The sequence below is a fragment of the Ranitomeya imitator genome, chromosome 2, assembly GCF_032444005.1.
Source record: "Ranitomeya imitator isolate aRanImi1 chromosome 2, aRanImi1.pri, whole genome shotgun sequence".
Lineage (NCBI taxonomy): Eukaryota > Metazoa > Chordata > Amphibia > Anura > Dendrobatidae > Ranitomeya > Ranitomeya imitator.
The window spans coordinates 757,522,430-757,542,319 of record NC_091283.1 but is presented as its reverse complement, the minus strand read 5'-3'; the positions used below and the strand labels follow the sequence as shown (position 1 = coordinate 757,542,319).

The 19,890-nt window shown below is 45.1% G+C and overlaps 1 protein-coding gene across 1 annotated transcript in view; it reads left to right on the top strand.

Moving 5' to 3' along the window:
• DNAJB12 (DnaJ heat shock protein family (Hsp40) member B12) overlaps nt 1-5,942 on the top strand; it is a 59,192-nt gene extending 53,250 nt beyond the window's left edge. Inside the window, exons 7-9 of the mRNA XM_069753325.1 lie at nt 2,871-3,043; nt 4,052-4,203; nt 5,328-5,942. Of these exons, the coding sequence (XP_069609426.1) occupies nt 2,871-3,043; nt 4,052-4,173 (295 nt within the window). The 3' untranslated portion in view covers nt 4,174-4,203; nt 5,328-5,942. The remainder of the gene's footprint in view (nt 1-2,870; nt 3,044-4,051; nt 4,204-5,327) is intronic.
• The last annotated feature ends 13,948 nt before the right edge of the window (nt 5,943-19,890 follow it).

Below are 19,890 nucleotides of genomic sequence, written 5' to 3'. Positions count from 1 at the left end.
CTTGAGAGGAAAATATTAGAAAGCAGAGGGTTCTCTTCAGGGTTAATTTCAACTCTGTTGAAAAGTAGGAAGCCGGTTACAACAAAACAGTACGGCAAAATATGGAAAAAGTTCCTGTCCGTTTCAGGCGCTAAAATAGGGAAAGAAATTCCTATTAATGCCATTTTAGAGTTCTTGCAAAACGGGTTGGAAATGGGGTTAGCCACCAGTACCCTAAAAGTCCATGTGGCAGCATTAGGTGCTCTATTTAATTTTGACTTGGCTTCAAATAGGTGGGTCTCTAGATTCATTAGGGCGGCAGGAAGATCTAGGCCTCTGCCAGTAAAAGTGGTTCCTCAGTGGGACTTAAATTTGGTCCTTAAAGCCCTGACTAGTCCTCCATTTGAACCATTACATGAATCTACAATAAAAACGCTATCCCTCAAGACAGCTCTTTTAGTCGCCCTTACTTCTGCCCGTAGGGTCAGCGACTTACAGGCCCTTTCAGCCAGGCCTCCTCACACACAATTTCTAGAGGATAGGGTTGTTTTAAAAACAGACCCAGCATATCTCCCGAAAGTGGCTTCAAAATTTCACAGGTCTCAAGAGATATCTCTTCCCTCCTTCTGTCCCAATCCTAAAAATAAAGAGGAACAAAATCTACATACACTAGATGTAAGGAGATGTCTTTTACATTACCTAGAAGTCACTAGAGAGAGTAGGGAGGATTCCTCTCTGTTTGTGTGTTTCCAGGGTCCCCGGAAGGGGAAAAAAGCATCTAAAGCCACCATAGCAAGATGGATCACGGACGCCATCAGCCTAGCATACTCAGCAAGTGGGATGCCCGTTCCCGGGGAGGTTAAAGCTCACTCAACAAGGGCAGTAGCAACTTCCTGGGCGGAGAAGGCCGGAGCTTCCATAGACCAGATATGTAGAGCTGCTACCTGGTCCTCACCATCCACATTCTATAGGCACTATAGATTGGACCTAATCTCCTCTTCAGACCTTACTTTTGGTAAAAGGGTTCTGGAGGCAGTGGTCCCTCCCTGAATGTACTATCTATGTAATTCTCTCCGTGGTGCCGTCATGGGCGATCAGAGAAAAATATAGTTCTTACCGATAACGGTATTTCTCTGAGCCCATGACGGCACCCGTACATTCCCTCCCTTCACTTATGGGTGCACACATGGAAATAGTGCCATAGTCTATTATAATTTAAAGTCACGCGGTATCTTGTTATGCTAAACAGTTAAAATTTTTACAAATGTCTTAGTAGTCTCCCATCATTATCTATGTAAACAACTGATGCAGGAGAGTGGTACCGCCTTTTTATCCGTAGGTTTCCTGTCCTTGGTGGGCGGATCCCCTCTCTCCGTGGTGCCGTCATGGGCTCAGAGAAATACCGTTATCGGTAAGAACTATATTTTTTTTGCATATTCCACACTACTAATGTTAGTAGTGTGTATGTGCAAAATTTGGGCGCTCTAGCTATTAAAGGGTTAAATGGCGGAAAAAATTGGCGTCGGCTCCCGCACAATTTTCTCTGCCAGAGTAGTAAAGCCAATGACTGAGGGCAGATATTAATAGCCTGGAGAGGGTCCATGGTTATTGGCCCACCCCCTGGCTAAAAACAGCTGCCCCCTGCCACCCCAGAAAAGGCACATCTGGAAGATGCGCCTATTCTGGCACTTGGCCACTCTCTTCCCATTCCCGTGTAGCGGTGGGATATGGGGTAATGAAGGGTTAATGTCACCTTGCTATTGTAAGGTGACATTAAGCCAGATTAATAATGGAGAGGCGTCAATTATGACACCTATCAATTATTAATCCAATAGTCTGAAATGGTTAAAAAAAAAAAAAACACATTATTACAAAGTCTTTTAATGAAATAAAAACACAGGTTGTTGGAATATTTTATTATCCTGGTAATCCACCTGAAGACCCTCGCTCTGTAACAAAGGAAAAATAAAAAAAACAACAATATCTCATACCTTCCGATGATCTGTCACGTCCCACGATGTAAATCCATCTGAAGGGGTTAAATTTTTTTACAGGCAGGAGCTCTGCTAATGCAGCTGTGCTCCTGGCTGTAAAACCCCAGCAAATGAATGTAAAGTAGGTCAATGACCTGTAGTTACCTTCAGTCACGGTGATGCGCCCCCTGCTGGATGTCCTCATATGACCTCGAACCTGGGAATTTTTCTGTTTTTTTTTTCCCCACGCTCGAGGGACATCCATCAGAGGGCGCATCACCGCGACTGAAGGTAACTACAGGTCATTGACCTTCTTTACATTCATTCGCTGGGGTTTTACAGCCAGTAACCAGGATGGCTTGTTTCACCTGCATGGAAAGCTTCTTTGACCGCATGTTTACTTCACAGCAAAACCTTCCAAATGCAAGCACCACACCTCAAATCAACTCCAGGCCTTTTATCTGCTTAATTGAGAATGACATAACAAGGGGATTGCCCACACCTGTCCATGAAATAGCCTTGGAGTCAATTGTCCAATTACTGTTGGTCCCTTTATAAACAGGGTGGCACATGTTAAGGAGCTGAAACTCCTAAACCCTTCATCCAATTTTAATGTGGATACCCTCAAATGAAAGCTGAGATTCTGAACTTCAACTGCATCTGAATTGTTTTCTTTAAAATTCATTGTGGTAATGTCTATAACCAAAATTAGAAAAATGTTGTCTCTGTGTGTGTGTATATATATATATATATATATATATATATATATATATATATATATATATATATATATATATATATATATATATATATATATAGACCTAACTGTATATGTATATATTATAATTATATTATTTTGAATAAAGCATCTTAACTTGCAGCTTGAAAGTGACCACTACTATTCCTTTTTATATGCAGGTCTGTGGGCCATATACACAGGAGAGTCACTGAGCACCTTAAGGTCCCATATTTTGTGTCAGACAGTTTTGATGAAGAATATTCTGGCAATAATCTAAGAAACGTAGAACGAAGTGTAGAAGAAGATTTCATAGCTAATCTAAGGAATAACTGCTGGAAGGAGAAGCAACAAAGTAAGTACAACATGTCATTACCATACCAGAGTATGAGAACACGCAGCTGAGCCAGCAGTCTTAGATGCCGCGTCCTAGAGGTCAGCAGCCTTGGGTGCTGCGTCCTAGAGAATGGGACAGGCTTGTGTGCCGTGTCCTAGAGAATGGGCAGCCTTGTGTGCCGTGTCCTAGAAAATGGGGCAGCCTTGTGTGCCGTGTCCTAGAAAATGGGGCAGCCTTGTGTGCCGTGTCCTAGAAAATGGGGCAGCCTTGTGTGCCGTGTCCTAGAAAATGGGGCAGCCTTGTGTGCCGTGTCCTAGAAAATGGGGCAGCCTTGTGTGCCGTGTCCTAGAAAATGGGGCAGCCTTGTGTGCCGTGTCCTAGAGAATGGGCAGCCTTGGGTGCCGTGTCCTAGAGATCGGCAGCCTTGGGTGCCGTGTCCTAGAAAATGAGGCTCCCATGGGTGCCACGTCCTAGAGAATGAGGCTGCCTTGGGTGCTGTGTCTTAGAAATTGGCAGGCTTGGATGCCGCGTCATAGAGAATGAGGCTGTCGTGGGTGCAACGTCCTAGAGAATGGGCTGCCTTAGGTGCCACGTCCTAGAGAATGGGCTGCCTTGGGTGTATACTGTGTTCTTTCAGCAGCTACTTGACCTGATAACACTTGCATGAGGATAATTGACCTCCATTGCTATATTTATGACCTTTTCTAAAGATAGTCCATCAATATCAAAGTCTTGGACAACCCCTTTAAGTTTTAAGGTAGGGTTTCGACCCGTCACATCCACTGTTGATCATCTATGCATGGAACGTCTCAGAGATCAGGACCTGGAGGACTGGCTGATGAATTTGTGCAAGCATTGATTGTAAACACTGGGAAAAATCCTCATCCTAGTGGGGAACAGTCCATATTGTTGTAAAATGACTGGTCCCAATGCACAGAAAGCCAACATGGTGGTGATAGACTGAGCTGCTCATATTGAATGACGATTCCTGCTCGATGTGTAGATTAATTCTCTTTCTTTTTTCAGAGGAAGGATTACTATACAGAGCTCGTTACTTTGGAGATGCTGAACTGTATCAGAGAGCACAAAAGATGGGCACCCCGAGTTGTAACAGACTGACCGAAGTCCAGGCCTCAATGCATGGCTAGTCTTTACTTAGCGCAGTGGAGTAAGCACAGGTACACACACAGCAGCTTTCTAGGTTACACTTGACTATGGCAGAAACGTTGTGTAGTGGATCGTGCACTGTCTTTCAGTGTTGCCGATACTTCCAGTGTGGAATCTGCATAAATAATAAGAACGCTGTGGATTTATAATCCGCACTCTGTTTATTATTCTGCCCTGACTTTCTTCTCCATGTGAATGATATAAAATAGCTCCTGGTTAGAATTTTCCCAGATCCGGTCAGGATTTTGGCGCAGGATCAACACCACCATTCTGAATCCTACTTTATGGGAACCTTACAATAGTTTTATGACTCCAAAAGTGCCATTTAGGGCACTGTAGATAATCAATGAGATATAGCTGACTATACTGCACCCCCGATCACCAATGTGTCCTGTGGTCTTGAGGCCAACCCCTCCCTGCTCATCCTGATTGACGGGTGAGATGTGTCCCACATCATGCTGCTAGTGTCGGTCAAGACAAGGTGGTCCTGATTATACTATATCTACTACTATTAGTTTTCTGTTATTATACTGCATGGAGAAGGTTAAAGGGGATGTCCAGGTAAAAGGAAGAGTTCCCCAGGAGATTGGAGCTATAAAAAATGAACAAAGGCCAATTTCAGACATCTGTGAAACCCAGCCGGTTCTCTTATCGGAAGACATGGGCCAACAGTCAGCTCTCCAGGCCTGAACTGCATATATGTCGTTTTAGTGATGCTCGTCCACTGGTCTACACTGCCTCAGGAAGAGGTTGTACTTCTGATGATGCTTTGATCAGGGATCTTACCACTGCAGCCAATCGCAGGTGGCAGCGGACCTGCTCCTGGTGGTGGAACAATGATGTTTCTTCTTCCTGTGTCAACGCAAACCACAGAGTGGCCTGTGCTAGATCTGGTTGGATGCTGGATGGCGAGTATCACTTAGTTTATTTATTTTACAGCTCCTAGCCCCTGGGGATCTTTTATTTTTGCCCAGACAACCTCTTTAAATTGTGTTTTTCCAAGTCCTATAGAAAAATCCATGGAAAAATAACCACTGACTCTAAACCAAGATGGCACAACGTAAATTCTCAGAAGTGTGGCGGGCGCTGTGGACCATTTTGGATGCATGCTTAGTTTGTGGTTTTTTTTTTGCAGATATTCAAAGTAGCTGGAAATCTTTGGCAATACACCTTGTTCCAAGAGAGACGCGGCCTCGTTTCCTGCTAGGGGGCCTGCAGCGCATTGTTTCCTAGTGCGTTACGGACTCTTTAACTCCAACGTGATTATAAATGTAGAAATGTCCATGCACAATCCTCTTGACGTTTCTCGGCACTGGTCGATATTGAAGAACTGCACCTCGGCTTCTTACAATCCTCACTATGATGCCCATAGACTTTACCCGATCTTCTAGGACATCCTAAGCCCTGCAACAGTTGGGATGAAACTCACGTTCTGTGCCCCAAGGATCGAAATCTACCCCCCAAGACTATGTCCTAATTATCACAACTAACCATCCCGGAATCTGAAGACTTTTAGAACAAAGAGATGAAACCTGAAAATCTATTTAGAATTAATTTATAGCTGTATATATGTTGTACTTTTCGAGAGAATTAATTCTGCAGATATTGGATGAAGCCGTTTAGCCAGTTTCTGCTCCTCTATTTAAACCGTTGTGTGAATCTTGTGTTGGCATTGGCCGCCAAAAGCTGAGTCTTTCATATTTAAAATAATTGCATCTGACAAATATATTTAATAAATTTAGAGACAATTTGAAGGTGTACTTTCTTACAAGGTTTGCTACTGGGAAATGGCATGAAATACTTTCTGATGCACTAGAACAGGTACTGCGTGAAATCCTGCATCTCTCTGTGTGTGAGCAGCTTTGTCATATCTCCTTCTGTTATGTTATGTTCTTCCACACATCAGTGATGGGCCATTACCCCAGTCCAGTATGGACTACTACATTGGAGGTTTAGGCAGAGAGGATCTGTCAATATATTCCTCTGATGGAAGGTAGCTGTGTATACCACATACAGTGGAATTCTTCCCTAATGGGCAAATTGCAAAAGCAAGTTTTGCTTTTATTGTTTTTCTTTTACATGAAATGTAAATCCGTATTGCAAAAAGTAAAAGTAGGCCCACAGGCCGAGTAGAAAAGATTGTAGTAATGTTGTGAACATAACCTGAGCTGCTTCAAATACTCTACCCTGTATTAGCACCTTCAATGTTTTAAGAATACGTTTTTTTTTTTTTTTGCTCAGCTGCTTGTATTTTTTTTCCATTGAGTTTGAATGGAGAACATCGACCACTTCTCCATTCTAATTCCCCTTTGCCATAATCCTGCAGCTGGGTTTCTCATTCTGGCAATCATTTGGGTCCTAATAGTGTTAACCCGCGACTAATGTAGCATATCCCACCTGATCTGTACTTGTCTGGGTGAGGAGCTGGCCACGGACTTTCTCCAGCACGGAGCACCGGTACATCTATCTGAGGCTATGTAGGCACACGTTCAGGTTTTTTCGTGTGTTTTTTCGCGATAACTCATTAAAAATGCATACATTATGCATCCTATCATTTAGAATGCATTCGGCATGTTTTGTGCACATGATGCGTTTTTTTTCCGCGAAAAAAACGCATCGCGGTAAAAAAAAAAGCAGCATGTTCATTAATTTTGCAGATTTTCTGCGTTTTTCTCGCTATTCTACGCATTTAGGAAAATGCGTCAAAAACGCGGGAAAAAAACGCATGCGGATTTCTGGCAGAAATGTCCGATTTTTGTCAGGAAAATTTCTGCAAGAAATCCTGATGTGTGCACATACACTTATTAATGTTGTGTTTATTGGAGATTTGCTTGCTCGTCAGTTTGGGGTACACTGATCTCTCCTGGACAGTGTTCAGCCTCAGGAGTCAGTGTTTACATTCAGTGACTGTAAGGCTAGGGTCACATTGCGTTATGCGACTGTGTTAAACGGACTACGTTACACCGCAGCAAGACGCGGTGTAACGTAGTCCGTTAACGCCGCCATTGCCTGTAATGGCAAATGCATCGCTAGCGCATGCCCACATTGGGCGTGCGCTAGCGATGTGCCGTCATTTGAGTCATTTGATCAGCTAACGCGATCCCTTTTGGGACATTGCGTTTAGCGCTATGCGCTAAACGGACTGCCCTAAAGGCCCCGTCACACATAGCGAGATCGCTGCTGAGTCACAAGTTTTGTGACGCAACAGCGATCTCAGTAGCGATCTCGCTATGTGTGACACGTACCAGCGATCAGGCCCCTGCTGTGAGATCGCTGGTCGTGTCGGAATGGCCTGGGCCATTTTTTTTGTATAAATCATTTTTATTGGTCACAGCAATAAAAAAAAACGAAGGCAAACGTTACAAACTGGTAAATCTGTGCAATGATAGGCAGTAATTTTAAGTCGAACAAGAGGAGCATAGTTACAGCATTTATGTCTTATGATTTAACTTTTCTGATCAGCAATGCTCCTGGCTATCCCGAAATCATGAGCTGATAACAATAAAAAACAGCCGGGATAGATGGTACCAATTGTTAGATTTCTTTGTGGATATTCAAAATACAATATGTATAATCGAACTAGTTATGAGGAGGACAAACATAGAAAGTAAGGAAGGGGAAAGAAAAGAGGGTGGGAAGAAGAAAAGAAGGATGGATGAGGGTGTGGGGAATTCAGGGAAGGAGTGTGGCTGCCCCCGCATCCCAGCGGACAGGACGCACGCCGAGGAACGGCCTGGAAGCATACGAGAATAGACTATAAAGTGCGTCGGGTTCTGGAAACCCAGAGATCTAGTTCAGGAGTTTCCCTAAAAGCGATCCAAGGGGCCCATATGTTGTAAGTTTTCTCTGCGCTACCTGGTGACTGATTTATCAACTGCTCCATTCTATAGATGTCATTAAGTTCTGCCACAAAATCTGTACGGGAAGGAAATTTTTCTTGTTTCCAAAACCTAGGGATCAGATTTCTGACTGCAGTAAGAAAGTGTCTGAGGATACCCCTCTTGAACCTAGGGCCTGGGCCATTTTTTGATCGTTGAGGTCCCGCTGACATCGCTGAATCGGCGTGTGTGACGCCGATTCAGCGATGTCTTCGCTGGTAACCAGGGTAAACATCGGGTTACTAAGCGCAGGGCCGCGCTTAGTAACCCGATGTTTACCCTGGTTACCATCGTTAAAGTAAAAAAAACAAATGCTACATACTTACCTACCGCTGTCTGTCCCCGGCGCTCTGCTTCTCTGCTCTGGCTGTGAGCACAGCGGCCGGAAAGCAGAGCAGTGACGTCACCGCTGTGCTTTCCGGCTGCCTGCCGCTCACAGCCAGAGCAGAGAAGCAGAGCGCCGGGGACAGACAGCGGTAGGTAAGTATGTAGCGTTTGTTTTTTTTACTTTAACGATGGTAACCAGGGTAAACATCGGGTTACTAAGCGCGGCCCTGCGCTTAGTAACCCGATGTTTACCCTGGTTACCGGGGACCTCGGGATCGTTGGTCGCTGGAGAGCTGTCTGTGTGACAGCTCTCCAGCGACGCTGCAGCGATCCGGATCGTTGTCGGTATCGCTGCAGCGTCGCTAAAGTGTGACGGTACCTTAACGCAATGTGACCCTAGCCTAAGCAGAGGAGGATGTGCAGGTTGGATCTCATGTATAGATAAGGCCTACATTACCATTTTTATCCTGCATCTGGTGGGGGCATGTGTGTCTTTGTTCCTCTCTGCAGGGGGCATCCCTAGTGCTTAGTACTGTGGACAGGCTGGAGCCTTGGCTTCTGGAACACTCTTCTTTCTTTGAGCTAACAGCAAATGTTTAATGTGTATGGTATGGACACATAAAATTTCTGCCAGAAATCCTGATGTGTGCACATAGCCTTAAGGTACCTTCACACTGACCAACTTCACAACGATATCGCTAGCGATCCGTGACGTTGCAGCGTCCTGGATAGCGATATCGTTTATTTGACACGCAGCAGTGATCTGAATCCTGCTGTGACATCGTTGGTCAGAGCAGAAAGTCCAGAACTTTATTTCGTCGCTGGATCTCCCGCAGACATCGCTGAATCGGCGTCTTCACTGGTAACCAGGGTAAACATCGGGTTACTAAGCGCAGGGCCGCACTTAGTAACCCGATGTTTACCCTGGTTACCAGTGTAAATGTTACAAAAAACACACACTTCATACTTACATTCCGGTGTCTGTCCCCCGGCGCTGTGCTTCCCTGCACTGTCCGTGCCGGCCAGCCGTAAAGCAGATTACAGCAGTGACGTCACCGCTGTGCTTTACGGCCAGCCGGCGCTCAGTCAGTGCAGGAAAGCACAGCGACGGGGGAAAGACACCGGAATGTAAGTATGTAGTATTTTTTTTTTTTACATTAGCACTGGTAACCAGGGTAAACATCGGGTTACTAAGCGCGGCCCTGCGCTTAGTAACCCGATGTTTACCCTGGTTACCAGGGGACTTCGCATAGTTGGTCGCTGGAGAGCTGTCTGTGTGACAGCTCTCCAGCGACCACACAGCGACGCTGCAGCGATCGGGATCGTTGTCTATATTGCTGCAGCGTCGCTAAATGTGACGGTACCTTTAGGAGACAGTGGGTATCGCCTGGTACAGGGGCAGTGGAACTACCGATTCCCGGGTTGAGATCTTGTGGACTGGGGATACTGTGACCACCAGCCTGGAATTACTGTGAGACCATGGACTTAAAGAATAAAAATAGTTATCGTTAAGCTGCCAAGGTGATTATTACAACCCACAACCTCACATCTTCACAGTCTGAAATACTCCCTTTTAATAGTGTTTTCATACTGTCTTTTCACTAAGGCTGGGGTCACACTAGCATGTAACATCCGATGCGAGAGAATTGGATGCGATATGCTAATGACACTCTGCTCAAACACTGCGGAGAGCGTGAGCCGAGTATCATTTTACCGTAATATGATCCTCTCGCATGTGAGAAGGAGAGATTAATCTCCCCAGCCTCTCCAGTGTCTGTCTCAGCATATATTGGACTGCACTCAGATGACATCCGAGTGCGGTTTGATGTTTTACATACTCCTATAGACTTGAATGGTTGAGTGCGATCCGTTTCTCAGATGCACTCTCAGCATGATGCGATTGTTTTTCATTCCAAATCAGCATGGGAAAATAATCACAGATCTGCACTGCTACATAGTATAACATTGCACTCGGCCCAATCAGATTTTTACTTGGATTGCACTCACCCGATTTCTATGCTTCTGTGGGTGAGCCCTAGGGTAAAGCCAGGATGCTGCTGACATTCCATCCGCTGGATGGCCCTTTGTTACTCTATTTTCCACAACTGTGTGGCCATTGGCCCACCATGGTTGGGCGGGATTTCGACAACGCTTTCACCCCACCATTTGGCTTGATCATAAACTATCTTTATGCAAAATGGTATAGTTCTATTATTTATTAAATGAAATGGAGGCCCGATGCTATCGCATCGGGAGGGCAGTAGTGTCATGATGGGGGCAGGCATGCTGCGCTGTTGTTGCCTAATGGCGTCCTGTGATAATCTAATGACTTTTGCATCAGGGCACTCATGTGCTTGATGCCTACGCTTACATGCATTGTTTTTGTCCCAGCGATGCTGTTGGTCTTCAAAAGTCTCATTTGCCCTTTGTTGTCTTCGACGTTCCTTTGCCTTTGCTGCTTTGCTTTTGTTGTCATTGGCATACTTTTTAGGAGGAGCCATGTTGGTGTTGATAATTGCTTTTTAAAGGGGTTTTCCCACGAACAAAAGTTCATTTTAAAAGTTGTCTGTGTCTGTGCACCAAACATACCACAGCTCCTGGGCAAGGGAGGAAGCAAAAGACAATACTGACATTACAGCAGGAGATCGCAGAGGATAAATTTTGCGGGGTGAAATATTTTTTAAAAACAGTCAGTTTTCATTCCAAGACGTCCTCTTCGGATCTTCAGCCACGGCTCCGGCGCAGGCGTACTTTGTCTGCCCTGTTGAGGGCAGAGCAAAGTACTGCAGTGCGCAGGCGCCGGGCCTCTCTGACCTTTCCGGCGCCTGCGCACTGCAGTACTTTGTTCTGCCGGAGCCGTGGCTGAAGATCAGAAGAGGACGTCTTGGAATGAAGATGGGAGGCGCCGGAGCGGACCAGAGACACCCATCAGACCTGACCAGCAGCGGGACCGCCCCTGGGTGAGTATAATCTAACGTCTTTTTCTCCTCTTTCAGGTAACATCGGGGGCTTATCTACAGCATTACAGAATGCTGTAGATAAGCCCCTGATGCCGGTGGGCTTAACTCACCCGCGATTTTCGGGGTGACAGGTTCCCTTTAAATATTTTACCTCACAAAATGAATCCACTATGATCCCCTGCTGTAATGTCAGTGTTAACTTTTGCTTCCTCCCCTGCCCAGGAGATGTGGTATGCTCCGTACATGGTCAGACCGTCAATTTTTAAAATGAACTTTCGTTCGTGGGAAAACCCCTTTATGTGACCGGCTTCCTCTGCCTGTAGACACATCCTGCATCTGTCGCCGGGATCAGCCGAATGATTCACTGCACCTGCATGTAATTCGCAGACAGTAATTGTGCAAACAGATAGCGGCGGTAACATTAAAACTGCACATGCTCTCCTCCTGGCGGTGGTCAGTGAATCATTCGGCTGATCCTCGCGGCGTGTTCGCAACGGTGTTCCACTGGTGGTACCCTGCAAGAGGCTGTGAGGTGCATATGGCGTATAGCGTGTATGTGTGGTGCAACTGTGTTCCGTAGATGGTACCGCGCAATAGGTTGGTACCAGCAGCAGTTTTCATATTGAGACATCCATCACTTGGGTGTCCCAATATGGCGGTCGGTGAACTTCCTCCGCTTGGAATTCTGGGATATGGTGACATCTGGACAGAACAGGAAATAAAAACATTACAAGGCAATTATATAAATAGATAGCCCCCATCTCTGTTCATGCCTGGCTTTGTACAATTAATAATTTAAAAAATATGTAAACTTAGTCTTTAAATGTTAGGCAACCTAAACTTTTTTTTTTTCTTAGAGCTTTTACATTGTGTAAATAACAAAACCTCATAAAGCTTTGCTGTAATATCTTCTGTGGTTTCAGGCCACTGGTGCGCGAGTCGGGACAAGCCTTCAGAATGGCACTCTGCAAACAATGCATACACCTGAAATACAGTTGCATAGTTAAATATGATCATGGAAAGGCAAGCGTAACTAATCTGGTCTATTTGTGTAAAAACAGAAGATGTTTCCCTGGTCAGCAGGTAAGGGTAAGCCTCCACTAGACGGCAATAACTCGCCACCAGTGCACTACTTTACTTTGTTGACCCTGCTGAAAAGATTGCAGTGACCCATCAAAAATAGAAAGCGTGAAGTTTGTAAATGATGAGGTGACATTGCTTCCGACATTTTCAGATTCAGATTCTCCTGCTCTGTGGCCTCCCCTCTAAGGCCGGCGTCACACACAGCGTATGAAAATACGGTCCGTATATTACGGCCGTAATACGCTGAAAAGTCCCCAAAATAGTGGTCCGTAGCTCCTCCGTAGGCAGGGTGTGTCACCGTTTTTTGCGCATGGCATCCTCCGTATGGCAGCCGTACTGCGTGTTTTTATCGCAGGCTTGCAAAACCAACATACGGCTATACAAGGGATCCATGTGTAAAAAAAAAAACAAAAACATATATACTGTGTGTGTGTATATATATATATTGTCAGTAGACACATATATGTATATATATTCTTACTTCATACAGCCGCGATATAGCAGAAAGCTGGTAATTCAATTACCGGCTTTTGCTTTCTCCTTCCTAAACCTGACATGATATGAGACCTGGTTTACATACAGCAAACCATCTCATATCACCATTTTTTTTGCATATTCCACACTACTAATGTTAGTAGTGTGTCTATGCAAAATTTGGCCGTTCTAGCTCTTAAAATAAAGGGTTAAATGGCGGAAAAAATTGGCGTGGGCTCCCGCACAATTTTCTCCGCCAGAGTAGTAAAGCCAGTGACTGAGGGCAGATATTAATAGCCTGGAGAGGGTCCACGGTTATTGCCCCCCCCCCCCCCCCTGGCTAAAAACATCTGCCCCCAGCCACCCCAGAAAAGGCACATCTGGAAGATGCGCCTATTCTGGCACTTGGCCACTCTCTTCCCATTCCCGTGTAGCGGTGGGATATGGGGTAATGACGGGTTAATGCCACCTTGCTATTGTAAGGTGACATTAAGCCTAATTAATAATGGAGAGGCGTCAATTATGACACCTATCCATTATTAATCCAATTGAATGAAAGGGTTAAAAAAAACACATTATTAAAAATTATTTTAATGAAATAAAAACAAAGGTTGTTGTAATATTTTATTTAACGCCCAATCCAATCACTGAAGACCCTCGTTCTGTAACAAAAAAAACATAATAAACCAACAATATACATACCTTCCGCAGATCTGTAAAGTCCAACGATGTAAATCCTTCTGAAGGGGTTAAAATATTTTGCAGGCAGGAGTTCTGCTAATGCAACGCTACTCCTGCCTGCAAAACCCCGGAGAATGAAGGTAAAGTAGGTCAATGACCTATATTTACCTGCATTTGCGGTGAGGCGCCCTCTGCTGGCTGTTCATAGATCGTGGGAACTTTCATAGAAAGCCTGGGAGCTTTCAAGGAAAGCTACCACTATCTATGAACAGCCAGCAGAGGGCGCCTCACCGCAAATGAAGGTAAAGTAGGTCATTGACCTACTTTACCTTCATTCCCTGGGGTTTTGCAGCGAGGAGCAGCGCTGCATTAGCAGAACTCCTGGCTGCAAAATGTTTTAACCCCTTCAGAAGGATTTACATCGTTGGACTTTACAGATCTGCGGAAGGTATGTATATTGTTGGTTTATTATGTTTTTTTTGTTACAGAACGAGGGTCTTCAGTGATTGGATTGGGTGTTAAATAAAATATTACAACAACCTTTGTTTTTATTTCATTAAAATAATTTTTAATAGTGTGTGTGTGTGTGTGTGTGTGTGTTGTTGTGAGTTCTGTTTTTGGGCTCCCTCTGGTGGTTACTGATGGTACTGGGTGACTTGTCTTTCCTGGGTTTCTGGGTTCCACCTGTTCCATCAGCATATGGGAGTTTCCTATTTAACCTGGCTTTGCTGGCATTTCCTCGCCGGTTATCAATGTATCTAGTGTGTCTTGTTACCTCTGCTCCCTGCTCCTAGAACCTTCTGGACAAGCTAAGTTTGGATTTTCCTGTTTTGTGTTTTGCTTAATTTGGTTTTTAGTCCAGCCTGCAGATATGTGATTCTCTGCTGCTGGTTGCTCTAGTGGGCTGAAATTGCTTTTCATGTACCATGAGTTGGCACATGAGTTCAAGTAATTTCAGGATGGTTTTTTGAAGGGTTTTTCGCTGACCGCGCAGTTCACTTTTGTATCCTCTGCTATCTAGCTTTAGCGGGCCTCATTTTGCTGAAACTGTTTTCATACTACGTATGTGCTTTCCTCTCATTTCACCGTCATTATATGTGGGGGGCTGCTATTTGCTGTGGGGTATTTCTCTGGAGGCAAGAGAGGTCTGTGTTTCTTCTGATAGGGGAAGTTAGATCTTCGGCTGGAGCGAGACGTCTAGGATCATCGTAGGCACGTTCCCCGGCTACTTTTATTTGTGTGTTAGGTTCAGGGTCGCGGTCAGCTCAGGTTCCATCGCCCTAGAGCTTGTTTGTATCTGTGCTTGTCCTTTTTGTGATCCCCTGCCATTGGGATCATGACAGTATAACCGGCCCACAAAGTGTTAATTGTATTGGCTGAAGTAGGAGGATAAGTAATAATAATAATAATAATAATCTTTATTTTTATATAGCGCTAACATATTCCGCAGCGCTTTACAGTTTGCACACATTATCAGTAGTCTGAGGAAGTTTGTTTTTTTTTTCCCCTCAGAGTTTGCTGCCTAGCCTTATTGCAGCCTGGCTACTTCCTCCTCCTCTTAATCTTTGAATGGCTCTGATCTCAGCTGTTTATCATGGACGTCCAGAGTTTGGCTTCCAGCCTGAATAATCTTGCCACTAAGGTTCAAAATATACAGGATTTTGTTGTACATGCTCCTATGTCTGAACCTAGAATTCCTGTCCCAGAGTTTTTTTCTGGAGATAGATCTCGTTTTCTGAATTTTAGGAACAATTGCAAGTTGTTTCTTTCTTTGAAATCTCGCTCCTCTGGAGACCCTGCTCAGCAAGTCAAGATAATTATATCTTTCCTGCGGGGTGACCCTCAGGATTGGGCATTTGCATTGGCACCAGGGGACCCTGTGTTGCTTAATGCAGATGCGTTTTTTCTGGCATTGGGTTTGCTCTATGAGGAACCTAACCAAGAGATTCAGGCTGACAAAGCTTTGTTGGCCCTCTCTCAGGGGCAAGATGAAGCAGAAATTTATTGTCAAAAATTTTGGAAGTGGTCGGTACTTACTCAGTGGAATGAGTGCGCTCTGGCTGCAAAGTTTAGAGATGGCCTTTCTGAGGCCATTAAAGATGTTATGGTGGGGTTCCCTGCGCCTGCTGGTCTGAATGAGTCTATGACTATGGCTGTTCAGATTGATCGGCGTTTACGGGAGCGCAAACCTGTGCATCATTTGGCGGTGTCGTCTGAACCGTCACCTGAGATAATGCAATGTGATAGAATTCAGTCCAGAAGTGAACGGCAAAAGTATAGGCGGAAAAAAGGGTTGTGCTTTTATTGTGGTGATTCAGCTCATGTTATATCAGCATGCTCTAAACGCACAAAAAAGGTTAAGTCTGTTGCCATTAGTACTTTACAGTCTAAGTTCATTCTGTCTGTGACTCTGATTTGTTCATTATCATCCATTTCCGTCGATGCCTATGTGGATTCAGGCGCTGCCCTGAGTCTTATGGATTGGTCATTTGCCAATCGCTGTGGGTTTAGTCTGGAGCCTCTGGAAGTCCCTATTCCTTTGAAGGGAATTGACTCTACACCTTTGGCTATGAATAAACCTCAGTACTGGACACAAGTGACCATGCGTATGACTCCCGTTCATCAGGAGGTGATTCGCTTCCTGGTACTGTATAATTTGCATGATGTTCTAGTACTTGGTCTGCCATGGTTACAAACTCATAATCCAGTCATTGACTGGAAATCAGTGTCTGTGTTAAGCTGGGGTTGTCAGGGGGTTCATGATGATGCACCTCCGATTTCTATCGCTTCATCTACTCCTTCTGAGATTCCTGTGTTTTTGTCTGACTATCGGGATGTTTTTGAGGAGCCTAAGCTCAGTTCGCTTCCTCCTCACAGGGATTGCGATTGTGCTATAAATTTAATTCCGGGCAGTAAATTTCCTAAAGGTCGTTTGTTCAATCTGTCAGTGCCAGAGCATACTGCTATGCGGGATTATGTTAAGGAGTCCTTGGAAAAGGGACATATCCGTCCATCTTTGTCCCCTTTGGGAGCAGGTTTTTTTTTCGTGGCCAAGAAAGATGGTTCCTTGAGGCCTTGTATAGATTATCGTCTTTTGAATAAGATTACCGTAAAATATCAGTATCCTTTGCCATTGTTGACTGATTTGTTTGCTCGCATTAAGGGGGCTAAATGGTTCCCTAAGATTGATCTTCGGGGTGCGTATAATCTTATACGAATAAAGCAAGGTGATGAGTGGAAAACCGCATTTAATACGCCTGAGGGCCATTTTGAGTATTTGGTAATGCCTTTTGGACTTTCTAATGCTCCTTCAGTCTTCCAGTCCTTTATGCACGATATTTTCCGTGAATATCTGGATAAATTTATGATTGTGTATTTGGATGATATTTTGGTTTTTTCTGATGACTGGGAGTCTCATGTTCAGCAGGTCAGGAAGGTGTTTCAGGTCCTGCGGGCCAATTCCTTGTTTGTAAAAGGCTCAAAGTGTCTCTTTGGAGTCCAGAAGATTTCTTTCTTGGGGTATATTTTTTCCCCTTCTACTATTGAGATGGATCCCGTCAAGGTTCAGGCTATTTGTGACTGGACGCAGCCTACATCTCTTAAGAGTCTACAGAAGTTCTTGGGCTTTGCTAATTTCTATCGTCGTTTTATAACTAATTTTTCTAGTGTTGTTAAGCCTTTGACGGATTTGACTAAGAAGGGTGCTGATGTTGCTAATTGGTCTCCTGCGGCTGTGGAGGCCTTTCAGGAACTTAAGCGCCGGTTTTCTTCTGCTCCTGTGTTGCGTCAGCCAGATGTTTCGCTCCCTTTTCAGGTTGAGGTTGATGCTTCCGAGATTGGAGCGGGGGCGGTTTTGTCACAGAGAAGCTCCGATGGCTCAGTGATGAAGCCATGCGCGTTTTTTTCTAGAAAGTTTTCGCCGGCTGAGCGGAATTATGATGTTGGTAATCGGGAACTTTTGGCCATGAAGTGGGCATTTGAGGAGTGGCGTCATTGGCTAGAGGGTGCTAGACATCGTGTGGTGGTCTTGACTGATCACAAAAATTTGATTTACCTTGAGTCTGCCAGGCGTCTGAATCCTAGACAGGCTCGTTGGTCACTGTTTTTCTCTCGTTTCAATTTTGTGGTTTCATACCTGCCAGGTTCAAAGAATGTGAAGGCGGATGCTCTTTCTAGGAGTTTTGTGCCTGACTCCCTTGGAAATTCTGAGCCCTCTGGTATCCTTAGGGATGGGGTGATTTTGTCTGCTGTCTCCCCAGACTTGCGACGTGCTTTGCAGGAGTTTCAGGTGGCTAAACCTGATCGTTGTCCGCCTGAGAGACTGTTTGTTCCGGATAATTGGACCAGTAGAGTCATCTCCGAGGTCCATTCTTCTGCGTTGGCAGGTCATCCTGGAATATTTGGTACTAGAGACTTGGTGGCCAGGTCTTTTTGGTGGCCTTCCTTGTCGAGGGATGTGCGTTCTTTTGTGCAGTCTTGTGAGGTTTGTGCTCGGGCTAAGCCTTGCTGTTCTCGAGCCAGTGGATTGTTGTCACCTTTGCCTATCCCGAAGAGGCCTTGGACGCACATTTCCATGGACTTTATTTCGGATCTCCCTGTCTCTCAAAAAATGTCCGTCATCTGGGTTGTGTGTGATCGCTTTTCTAAAATGGTTCATCTGGTACCCTTGCCTAAGTTGCCTTCCTCCTCTGAGTTGGTCCCTCTGTTTTTTCAGAATGTGGTTCGTTTGCATGGGATTCCTGAGAACATCGTTTCTGACAGGGGATCCCAGTTTGTGTCTAGATTTTGGCGGACTTTCTGTGCTAAGATGGGCATTGATTTGTCCTTTTCGTCTGCATTCCATCCTCAGACGAATGGCCAGACTGAACGAACTAATCAGACCTTGGAAACTTATTTAAGGTGTTTTGTTTCTGCTGATCAGGATGACTGGGTTACCTTTTTGCCGCTGGCCGAGTTTGCGCTTAATAATCGGGCTAGTTCTGCTACCTTGGTTTCTCCTTTCTTTTGTAATTCGGGGTTTCATCCTCGTTTTTCCTCTGGTCAGGTGGAACCTTCTGATTGTCCTGGAGTGGACATGGTGGTGGATAGGTTGCATCGGATTTGGAGTCATGTGGTGGACAATTTGAAGTTGTCCCAGGAGAAGGCTCAGCAGTTTGCTAATCGCCGTCGCCGCGTGGGTCCTCGACTTCTTGTTGGTGACTTGGTGTGGTTGTCTTCTCGTTTTGTTCCTATGAAGGTCTCTTCTCCTAAGTTCAAGCCTCGGTTCATCGGTCCCTATAGGATCTTGGAAATTCTTAACCCTGTGTCGTTTCGTTTGGATCTCCCGGCATCGTTTGCTATTCATAATGTGTTTCATCGGTCGTTGTTGCGGAAGTATGAGGTACCTGTTGTTCCTTCTCTTGAGCCTCCTGCTCCAGTGCTGGTGGAGGGAGAATTGGAGTATGTTGTGGAGAAGATCTTGGATTCTCGTGTTTCCAGACGGAAACTCCAGTATTTGGTCAAGTGGAAGGGTTATGGTCAGGAGGATAATTCTTGGGTGGTTGCCTCGGATGTTCATGCTGATGATTTGGTTCGCGCTTTTCATAGGGCTCATCCTGGTCGCCCTGGTGGTTCTCGTGAGGGTTCGGTGACCCCTCCTCAAGGGGGGGGTACTGTTGTGAGTTCTGTTTTTGGGCTCCCTCTGGTGGTTACTGATGGTACTGGGTGACTTGTCTTTCCTGGGTTTCTGGGTTCCACCTGTTCCATCAGCATATGGGAGTTTCCTATTTAACCTGGCTTTGCTGGCATTTCCTCGCCGGTTATCAATGTATCCAGTGTGTCTTGTTACCTCTGCTCCCTGCTCCTAGAACCTTCTGGACAAGCTAAGTTTGGATTTTCCTGTTTTGTGTTTTGCTTAATTTGGTTTTTAGTCCAGCCTGCAGATATGTGATTCTCTGCTGCTGGTTGCTCTAGTGGGCTGAAATTGCTTTTCATGTACCATGAGTTGGCACATGAGTTCAAGTAATTTCAGGATGGTTTTTTGAAGGGTTTTTCGCTGACCGCGCAGTTCACTTTTGTATCCTCTGCTATCTAGCTTTAGCGGGCCTCATTTTGCTGAAACTGTTTTCATACTACGTATGTGCTTTCCTCTCATTTCACCGTCATTATATGTGGGGGGCTGCTATTTGCTGTGGGGTATTTCTCTGGAGGCAAGAGAGGTCTGTGTTTCTTCTGATAGGGGAAGTTAGATCTTCGGCTGGAGCGAGACGTCTAGGATCATCGTAGGCACGTTCCCCGGCTACTTTTATTTGTGTGT